Source organism: Labeo rohita, unplaced genomic scaffold (assembly GCF_022985175.1).
Source record: "Labeo rohita strain BAU-BD-2019 unplaced genomic scaffold, IGBB_LRoh.1.0 scaffold_372, whole genome shotgun sequence".
NCBI lineage: Eukaryota > Metazoa > Chordata > Actinopteri > Cypriniformes > Cyprinidae > Labeo > Labeo rohita.
Window position 1 is genome coordinate 62,252 of NW_026129290.1, and position 10,711 is coordinate 72,962.

General features: G+C 42.4%; 1 protein-coding gene across 1 annotated transcript; it reads left to right on the forward strand.

Annotated features, from left to right (window-relative positions):
- The first annotated feature begins 514 nt into the window (after positions 1–514).
- On the forward strand, positions 515–10,386 carry LOC127160517 (integrin alpha-M-like). The gene is made up of 10 exons (XM_051103151.1): positions 515–704; positions 2,223–2,328; positions 2,846–2,949; positions 3,046–3,116; positions 8,718–8,829; positions 8,941–9,071; positions 9,172–9,317; positions 9,561–9,714; positions 9,940–10,090; positions 10,189–10,386. The coding sequence occupies exons 1-10, from the start codon at positions 665–667 to the stop codon at positions 10,356–10,358; spliced, it is 1,185 nt and encodes a 394-aa protein (XP_050959108.1). The 5' UTR covers positions 515–664; the 3' UTR covers positions 10,359–10,386.
- Positions 10,387–10,711: the final 325 nt, after the last annotated feature.

The window sequence follows — 10,711 nt, forward strand, 5'->3', positions numbered from 1 at the left end:
AATGGAATAGATACTAGTAGCTAAAAAAACAAAAAACAAAAACAAAAACAAAACAAAAAATACTAGAAGAATGAAAAAAGATACTTTTATGTTTTATAGATTACATGTTAAAACGGCTTGCCAGACAGTTTGATTCGACTGGTTGCTATTATTCACTAGGGCATTTTTAAAACATTTCTTTCTGAGTCAGGAGCCTTTTTTATATGCAAAAATAAATAAATAAATAATAATAATAATAAAAATAATAATGTCACAGTTATGTTTGTCAGTTTTGTTCATTCAGTCAGATGGTCAGGGACTGGAGCAATATGACAAAATAATATATTGCAGTTGTAGGTTATGATCCATTTAAAAACTCTACTTTATGGCATAATCATTGCTGTTGGTTTTGATTTTAAGATACACAAGATAGTACTTATGAAATGCTGAAAAGTATCTGCCATTTACCACAGTAATGGTTAGAAAAAAGACAGAGAGAGAGAGAATGAGGAAAAGAGGTTTAGTGGGTGAGTCTTGTTTCCTGTGTGGTGGTTCCTCTTAGTTATCAAATTTACATTTCATTTTTCTCTCAGTCCCACTTAAGTTTCTTCACTTAAACTTGTGACTCAACAAGTATCAGTCTCGTTTGTTCACCCACCACCACTGTTTGTCCCTTGATGCAGAAATGGACTGGAATTTCCGGTTGCCTCTGTGTTTGTTTTATGGTAAGTTCAAATTTATGTGTAATTAAATATGCAGCATAAGCTATACTAAAATTAGCTGATGCCATTAAGACAGTAATCAGAAAAACAAAAACTATTTTCTTTACTTGTATACTTGATGTAAGATGAATAGATTGTGGATTCTGTCATATCTTGTTTAATGAATTTTAATGGTTTGATTGTGTTAAATAAGCCTCATTACAAGCAAATTTCAATGTGCCGTTATTTTCTGTGATCTGCTGGATATGCATTGCTGTCAAGCCCACTGTAAATTATTTGATATACAAATTTATAATGCCTCTTTGCAAAAAACAAAAAAAACAAAACAAAAAAAGAAAAATCTAATTTTTTTTTTTTTTTTTTTTTTGCTGTAAAAAATCTTTACTTTTACTTTTATGAATGTTTCAAAGTCTGAATTTTAACACATTCGAGGGCTTGAATGTATCAGGTTTTTAAGAACCTCTTTTAACCCTTGTATAAGAGTTATACTTAAAAGAAAAGAAAATGATAAGATCAGTTATTTTTTCAGACTCATACTCATTGGCCTTGGCTCATTTTCTGTGAAAAACATAGAACAACTTTTCAGTGACCACACACTGTATACCCCCCCTACACATTCTTATATTGCATACAGGACGTTTGTGTCCACTGGAACCGGGGCTAATAAAAGAGTGGAAATTTTAGATCATGTGTAACTTCACACTGTCCTTCTAGTGTCTGGGCCTGCTAGAAGTATGCGTATGTGTGTGAGTGTAAGCGTGAGTTGTGCGCTTCTGCCCCTGCCATTCCCACACAAGCTTGTACCACTTTAATTCATAAATGTGATCTAACAAAGATTAAGGGCAAATATCAACCATACATGCTGTTTATATTGTGAACATCTGTTGAGTATTTTAACATAAATATTTTAATTGTGTTGTTGAATTAAAAACCTAAAAATGCATTGGGTCCACCAGACCCACGGACACTGGCTGAGTAGCAGGAATATGAACACCATACAAGGGTTAAGAATGTTTATTAGTTCATCTCTCAATTTTAATTGTATTGCTTTGCATTATGTTTCTCAAACTATACAGTTTTGATCACAGTTTTTATTTATAGATATACCTCCGGTTTCACAGACAAAGCTAACACCTAGTCCCACACTAAAATGCATGAGCTGCTTTAACTGAAAGAAACTTGCACTGACATATCTTAAAAATTTGTCAGTGCAATTATTTCATCTCATCATGCGCATCAGTATTTTTATTTATTTTTTCCTAAAGCACGAATGTAAAAGATTCTTAAATGTCCTAATTGAACTATGCCCTAATCCTGGCTTGTGAAACGAGACCATAGAGTGAAAATGCAGTTTATATTTATATGCAGTTTATGTACATAATCATTGATTTACATTATAAGCAGAATTTCATCTTTTTGGCCATAAAAATTGCAATACCTGCAACAAATTGTTACAAAGGAAGGTACTTAGTTTCATAATTCATTTAAAGACTTGCGATTTTCCTTTCTTTTACATATTAGTATGCCATTCAACAATGGCTTTCAACATTGATCCTGTGACCTGGAAGACTTTCACAAACAATGAAAACACTGGCTTTGGCTATAAAGTGATACAGAAAGGTGCAAGGTGAGCTCACTCCACATTGCCACAGATCACATAAAACAAACATTAAGAGCTACAGAATATTTGAATCCAAGACTGATTTGGATATTAAAGCCACTAATCAAAAGCCACAATGCGTGTAACAAATTAATTCTAATTCTAAAATCACCTAAGATGACATACTTACAGAAAGCTTTCATTTGAACTTCTAAGCTAAAGTTTCTACATCTGAGTTGTGCAATTTTGCTTCCGTTTTTCTTCATCTCTATTTTACAACTAGCTACTGTTGTCACTGTAATGCAGGTCAAGTTAGAATTTTCTTGTCCATTGCTAAATTAAAATAAAACAGAGACACTGGAAACTGTTCTGGTCCAGTTAAAAATATTATAAGAAAACCTTTTGAATCCCCCATTTGCCTTTTTTTCTGTGATTTATAATATTTTGCCACATTGCTTTTATTTTTGCCCAGCCAAGAATGCCACAGATTTCTCTTTCTTTTAAAACCTTTTCTTTCTCATGTTCTTTCTGCCTTCTTCCATAGTCTGCTTGTGAGTGATCCTTTAATACAACACAGCCAAACTGAAAGAGGACAAATTTATGACTGTTCTGTCACCAGCGGAAACTGCATCCCACTGTCCATCACTGGTAATTCGTTTTTTGTATGATGCTTTCAATATGTAAAATAGGACAATAGTTTTATTATATGTGATAATAAATATTTCCTCTTTTTATTCATCAAAGTCCCAGCTGAGGCTGTCAACATGTCCCTTGGACTATCAATGTCTATAGATCCTCAGTCTTCAAAAGCAGTGGTAAGTTTAATACAACTCCAATTCAGAAAAGTTGGGATGTTTTGTAAAATGCAATAACATCAAGAATGTGTGATTTGTAAATTCTCTTTAACCTTTATTTAATTTACACAAGTACCATGAAAAGATTTCCAGTGTTTCACTTTGTGTGTGTGTGTGTGTATGTATGTATGTGTGTGTATGTGTGTGTGTATATATACACACACATTATAGTGTTGGAGGTTTCATGGCTATATTTGTGCAGCCTGGTGGCCAATCTTCACTGATTGCACATTCCACTAGTAAGAGCAGAGTGTGAAGGTTGGCTATGTGCACCCAATGGTTCAAACAATCTGAAAGTGGTGCCGTGTATCAGGATGATAATGCACCAATACTCACAGCAAGACTGGTAACAGAGTGGTTGATGAACATTAAAAGGAACGTTGAACATCTCCCATGGCCTGCACAGTCACCAGATCTGAATATTATTGAGCCACTTCAGGATGCTTTGGAAGAGCGAGTCAGGAAACATTATCCTATGCCAGCATCAAATAGTGACCTGGCCACTGTTCTGCAAGTGGAGAATGGCTCAGAATCCTTCTGGCTACTGTGCAGGACTTGTATTTGTCATTTCCAAGACTTAATGATGCTGTATTGGTCACAAAAGAGGCTCAACACCATACTAATTGTTGTCTAAAACCAGGTGTTTTAGTTTCAATGTCCAACCCCTGTATAGGGTAGACCGGGTACAGTTGGTACACTTTTTGTTTTTTACGTTGCCACACCAAAACTAGGGACTGAAAATAAATTATTTTTAATATGACATTTCCTTTACTTGTGTAACGGAGTCACGGAAGAATCCGGAGGCGTTGGATCCATTTGCAACAGCTTTATTAAACACTCAGACGTAAACAACAAGCTCGGGTCAACAACGGCGGACAGGTGTGGTGAAGGTAAATCCAGTCGGGTAGTCAAAGTCCATGCAAGAAGTCGGGGCCGGCGGCGATCAAAGGGAATAATCCAGGGGGAACGCAAGGGTCAGTAAAAGGCAGGCAGCAACGGTTCACTCACACGATAAACAGTCCGGTTGGCAACGAGTAGGCAGTCCGAGAAAAGAACGCTTAGGATTGATAGCATGACTAACAAAACTTCGCGAAGCGCCGGCCCGCGCAACGCTCTAAAATGGCCGACAGTGGGGGAGTGAACCGGGAGACCCGGAACCGGAAGTGGCAGTCCCAGGCACAGAATTGTGGGAAAGGTAGTCTCTAGAACTCCGGTGAGGGTTCCCGCTGGTGGGGAATAGAGGGAGCCACAGAGACCGTCCGTGTAACAGAGCCCCCCCCCGCGAGTGCCTCCTGGCACGAGGAGGTAACCGACGCCGGGGTGTCCCCCTACGGCGGGGACCTGGTCGATCTGGGTGCGATGTGTGGTAGTCGGTGAGTAGAGAGGGGTCGAGGATGTCCTCAGCCGGCACCCATGACCTCTCCTTAGGACCGTAGTCCTCCCAGTCGACCAGGTACTGCAGCCGACCTCTCCGGCGCCGGGAGTCCAGTATGGTGTTGACTCGGTAGACCTCCTCGCCATCGATGATCAGGGGGGTAGGTCCCTGCGGAACGGTCCCCTCTAGGTCCTCCGCTCCTTCCGGGCAACCAGCGGGCTTCAACAGAGAGATATGAAAAGTGGGTGAGATGCGATATTCTGGTGGGAGTTCTAGTCTGAATGATACGGGTGTAATCTGACGACTGATCTTAAACGGACCCACGTACCTGGGACTGAGCTTTTTGCAGGGTAGACGGAGGCGTAGATCTCGGGTCGACAGCCAGACCCACTGTCCAGGTTCGTAGGAAGGGCCCGCCTGGCGTCTGCGATCCGCCTGGGTCTTGGTTCGACGGAGAGCCCGCTGTAGGTGGACATGAGCACGATTCCAGGTCTCCTCGCTCTGCTGAAACCAGGAGTTGACCGCCGGTAGTTCTGAAGGCTCGCCGGACCAGGGGAACAAGGGAGGTTGATATCCTAGAATACACTGAAGGTTAGTGGATGGCTTACGGATGGAGTTCTGGGCGTATTCGGCCCAGAGGATGAAGCGGCTCCAGTCCTCCTGGTGGTCCTGGCAGTAGGAGCGTAGAAATCGGGTCAACTCCTGGTTCAGTCTCTCGGCCTGTCCATTAGCCTGGGGGTGGTAGCCGGAGGTGAGGCTGATGTTTACCCCCAGCAAGCGGAAGAAGCTGGACCACAAGCGGGAGGTGAACTGGGGGCCTCGGTCGGATATGATGTCTTCAGGCAAACCGTAGAAGCGAAAGACCGAGTTACACAGCGCCTCAGCTGTTTCCATAGCGGTGGGGAGCTTGGGAAGTGGGATGAGGCGACAACCCTTGGAAAATCAGTCGATCACGGTGAGGATGGTGGTATGGCCGAGAGAGTTAGGTAGATCTGTAATAAAGTCAACGGCAATGTGGGACCATGGTCGCCGGGGTGCTGGCAGGGGCTGCAGTAGGCCGGAGGGTAGTTGACGAGGGGTCTTGGAGGTGTTGCAGACGGAACAATTCTTAATGAAGGAGATCACGTCAGTGCGCAAAGAAGGCCACCAGAACCAGTTGTGTAGCAGCTGTATGGTAGCTTCTATCCCCGGGTGGCCGGAGCTGGGGGTCGAGTGGACCTCGGAAAGCACCCGGGTCCGCAGATTGAGGGGGACGTAGGTCAGGTTCTCGGGACAGTCATTGGGGGGCGGATCCTGGGTGTGTCCCTCCGCGATCTCCGTCATGATGTCCCAGGCCACAGGAGCTACAATAACGGATGGGGGCAGGATGGACTCAGGCGGTGATACAGTGTGGTCGGGCTCGTGAATACGTGAGAGAGCGTCCACCTTAGTATTCTGTGATCCTGGCCGATAGGTAATTTCAAACTGGAAACGTGTAAAAAAGAGCGACCATCTGGCCTGTCGATGGTTCAAGACCCTGGCTGATCGGAGATACTCTAGATTCCTGTGGTCCGTGAGTATGGTGAAAGGATGACGAGCGCCCTCCAGCCAATGCCGCCACTCCTCGAGTGCTAGCTTGATAGCCAACAGCTCCCTGTTGCCCACGTCGTAATTCCTCTCCGCTGGGCTAAGCTTGTGAGAGAAGAAGGCGCAGGGAACAGTCTTGGGAGGAAGTCTGTCTCTGCGACAATACAGCTCCGACGCCGGTATTGGAAGCATCGACCTCCACGAGGAGACCAGGAGAGACGAGTATCACCTTTCTTTACCATCGAAGTGAGGGGAGCGGCTACTGAGCTGAAGTTCCGGATGAAGCGACGGTAGAAGTTCGAAAACCCTAGGAAACGCTGTAGTTCCTTGAGGGTTTTGGGTCGAGGCCAGTCCCGAACGGCGGTGACTTTGGACTCGTCCATAGCGACCCCTTCTGGACTGATGATGTATCCCAGAAAGGAGATGCTCTGCTGACGAAACTTGCACTTCTCCTGCTTGGCGTACAGCTGGTGCTGGACGAGACGCTGAAGCACCGCCCTGACGTGCTGGACATGTTCTGAGTAGGAATCAGAATAAATCAAGATGTCATCTATATAGACGATTACCCATCGATTTAGCATGTCCCGGAACACCTCGTTAATGAAGGCTTGAAAGTACGAAGGACTATTGGCCAGTCCGAAGGGCATCACCCGGTATTCGTAGTGCCCCGAGGTAGTCGAGAAGGCCGTTTTCCATTCGTCTCCCTCCCGGATCCTGATGAGGTTATAGGCCGAGCGCAGATCTAGCTTGGTGTAAATTTTAGCTGTTCTTAGCTGCTCCAAGGCCGATGGTACCAGCGGGAGAGGATAACGGTACTTTACAGTGATGGCGTTGAGTGCTCGGCAGTCTATGCAAGGGCGGAGGCCACTGTCCTTCTTCTTCACGAAGAAAAACCTGGCCGAGGCTGGTGAGGTGGAGGGTCGGATGAAGCCCTTGGCGAGCTCCTCCTGAATGTACTTGTTCATGGCCTCGGACTCAGGCTGCGAGAGCGGGAAGACACGTCCTCTGGGAGGAACCCGGGATCCCGGGATCAGGTCTATGGCGCAGTCCCCGGCACGATGAGGAGGTAGGTGGGTGGCCTTGATAGTGCTGAAGGCCTCGAGAAGGTCTTGATATTCATCAGGAATGAGGCTCTTGGGGTTGCGGAACTCGGGTGAAGCAGTGAGTTGTACGGCAGGCTGGCTGGAGTGCAGCTTGCAGCGGGAAGACCAGTGTGTAATTGTTGCTTCTGACCAGGAGATGGTGGGTTCGTGCTGGTGAAGCCAGGGGTATCCGAGGATGAGAGGTGTTCGGGATGATGTGATGATGAAAAACCGGATGGTCTCCTTATGATGGGGTTCGGTGTGGAGAGGGGGGGGGGCCCCTGTCGTGTGCTCGATCCGTCCTGTCCCTAGTGGTCGCCCGTCGAGGGCGGCCACTGCCACCGGGGAAACACAGGAGAGAATGGGTAGATGATTAGTTCTAACAAAGTCTGCATCAATGAAATTGCCGGCGGCGCCGGAATCAATCAAGGCGGTGGTATGAACAGACATGTTCTCAAGCTCTGGAGGAAGGCGGCAAAAGAGGGGAAAGTAGGCTGCCCAAGATCCCATACTGCGGTGGCCCATTCCAACGCCTTCCCAGTAAGCAAAGAGCAGACAAAAGCAATCCGACCCTCGTCCGTGGGTTAAAGGTGTGGCTGCTGGTTAACAAACAGCGTGCATTGCAGGAGGAACCCCTTGCACTTACCCGGCGAACCGTCGAATTTTTCGGGGAAGGCCAATGGGGGACTCGCGGTGACGGGAGGAGCGGCTGGTGGCGGGCTGGCGTGTTGTGCAGGTGTGCGCCAATTCATGTGGCACTGAGAATGAGCTTTGTCTCAAAAACGTTTGCACCTTTGCACACTTATTGCACTTTTTGCACATATTTTTATGACCTCTTATGCCGCATTTAATAAAGATTTTGTGGAGAGGTATAAGCCTGGTATACAACTGTGTGCGGATCTTAATTGTTTGATTGCTCTATGCTTTCTTGGATCTACGCACCGGACCAACTTGGGTTCCAGATTTTGGACATTTGGCGCTGCTCCTTTTCTGTGACTTTGTATATAAATGGGAACCCATAAATAAAATAGTAAATTTTTTGCAGATTAATTAAATAAATCAGAAATCTGATTTTATGTTAAATAAATACATGTATTTACCATTTATAACGTGAGTTAAAAATGGCTTAATATTTGGCAGATATTGCAAATGCTGTGTTAAATATAGCTACATGTTCTCAGGAGTACTAAGGAAAACCACTGTCACATAACATAGTCTGCTGCTGCATCAAGAATGCATCTTGAATCTCTGTTTACACAAGGAGAAATCTATACAGCAATTGCCATAGACACCTGCAAGTTCTCTGGGTCCAAAAGACAGTGGAAATACACTGCTAAGACAAATTCTTTTACAACAGCCTAAAAATGCTAACATTTGTACTGTAAAAACATGAAAGAAAAATGCTAGATTTTGTGCATGTAAAATAAAGTAAGGATATCAGCATGAGTTTGGTTATAAAGATGGACAAAATAATGACATTTTGCACCTACAATTTTACACAAATGTCATGTTAAAAAATAACATCTTAATTTCTCTCAGGTTTGTGGTCCAACCATACCCAAGAACTGTGATGTAACCACTTACAACGGCATGTGCTTTAAAATCAGTTTAGATAATGTTGTGAGCAGATCTGTGCCAAAGACTCTGAGAGGTATTTGTATGGGGTTGTGACAAATCAATCTTCATACTGTATGACATGATTATCACTGCCGAGCTTCAGATTGATGAAAACATGATGCAGTTCTTTTTTCTCCAACCTCAGAATGCCCGACATCCCAAATTGATATCGCTTTTTTAATGGATGGATCTGGGAGTGTAAAAAATGTGGAATTTAATAAGATGAAGAATTTTGTTATAGAAATGATCAAAAGTTTTATAGACCATGACACACAGGTAGGATGATCAATGCATTTATTATGTTCTAGATTATATTTTATTTTTGAACACTTGTTTTCATAGCACAAGGAACTAAATCGATCTATATCTGTTACAGTTTGCCATTGCACAGTTTTCTACATACTGTACCGTTCATTACAAGTTTCAACAAGTCAAAAACGCCAAGTCATGGGAAGACGCAGTGACTAAGATAGGTCAAATCAGAGGATCGACCAACACTGCGAAAGCTATAAAACAACTTGTGTAAGACATGCTTGCTGATATTTCATTAAAATTAAATTTAACCATACAATACTTCTGACAGAAAATCTGATGAGACTGATAAGCACAGAACAAAATTACAACCTAATTGTAAAACACTTAAAAAAAAAAAGAAAGAAAAAAGAAGACAATGAGTAATATGAACTTAATAAGAAACATATTGTGTACAGTTGCATCATTAAACTATTTATTATTTAAATATTGTGTACTATTTGCTATTTACAGGAGAGAGCTATTTGCAAGTGAAGGAGGAGCAAGACCATCAGCCAGCAAAATTCTGGTTGTTATCACAGATGGTGAATCAACTGATAAATATGATTCATTGACTGAAGCTGTTCAACAAGCACAAGCCAAAAAAATAACACGATATGCTATTGGGGTAAGATCAATATGTATATCAATCAATATCAGTATCCCTTCCTTATGTGTTTGTCTTCGTGATTTGAAGTTTTCAAAACATATGAAACGTTCCTTAAAATATAATTTATTTTGTGTTCAGAAAGGAAAAAAAGGCATACACATTTGGAGCGACATGAGGTTATATGCCAGAAGTTATAAACATTATATTTATGAAGCATTATCCCCCCCTTTGAATTTTTCTTAGGTTGGCAATTCTTTTATTGTTGACACAGCAACAAAGGAGCTAGCGACTATTGCATCTTTACCCACCAATAAGCATGTGTTTAAAGTAACTGACTTTGACGCACTGGCCAGCATTAGTGAACAACTCAAAGAGAACATTATTGCCATTGAAGGTATGTTTGCAGAGGAAATATGGCTGCTTTTAATAATAATAATAATAATAATAATAATATTCAATTAGTTAACTGTTGTTGCTTCTTTTATTTCCTAGGAACCCAGACCACTGGCGATTCATCTCGGATGGAGTTTGCACAGGATGGGTTTAGTGCAGCATTAACATCAAATGTAATTATACTACATTACATCAAACTTAAAAAGATATTTTTAAAAAATTTAAAATGTGAAATACATGCAGTGGGTGTAGTGAAGAATCCCTTTTAAAAAATCACATTTTGTTGCTTTGAAATGAAGACAGCCTGAAAAGAAAACAGACATTTTGTTTTAACGAGCCTTGTTTACTCAGTGCAACTTATAACATTCAAAAAAAAAAAAAAAACAGAATCACTGAGTTGGAAAAAGCATCACACCCTCCTATAAATGATTTTCTAAAATCAGGTGTTAGCTAATCACCTTCTCAATGGCTCAGAAGCCATGCGACTGTCATGTCAACTGTGATCAGATGTGGTCATTTTGATTAAAGGGGTCATTGGATGACCATTTTCCACAAGTTGATATGATTCTTTAGGGTCTTAATGAAAAGTCTATAATATACTTTGGTTAAAAATTATCAATGG

Coding starts and splice junctions, on each gene's coding strand:
- LOC127160517 (XM_051103151.1), top strand. CDS start 665: ATGGACTGGAATTTCCGGTTGCCTCTGTGTTTGTTTTATG. Junction 2,329..2,845: donor GTGATACAGAAAGGTGCAAG/GTGAGCTCACTC, acceptor CTTCTTCCATAG/TCTGCTTGTGAGTGATCCTT. Junction 2,950..3,045: donor CATCCCACTGTCCATCACTG/GTAATTCGTTTT, acceptor TATTCATCAAAG/TCCCAGCTGAGGCTGTCAAC.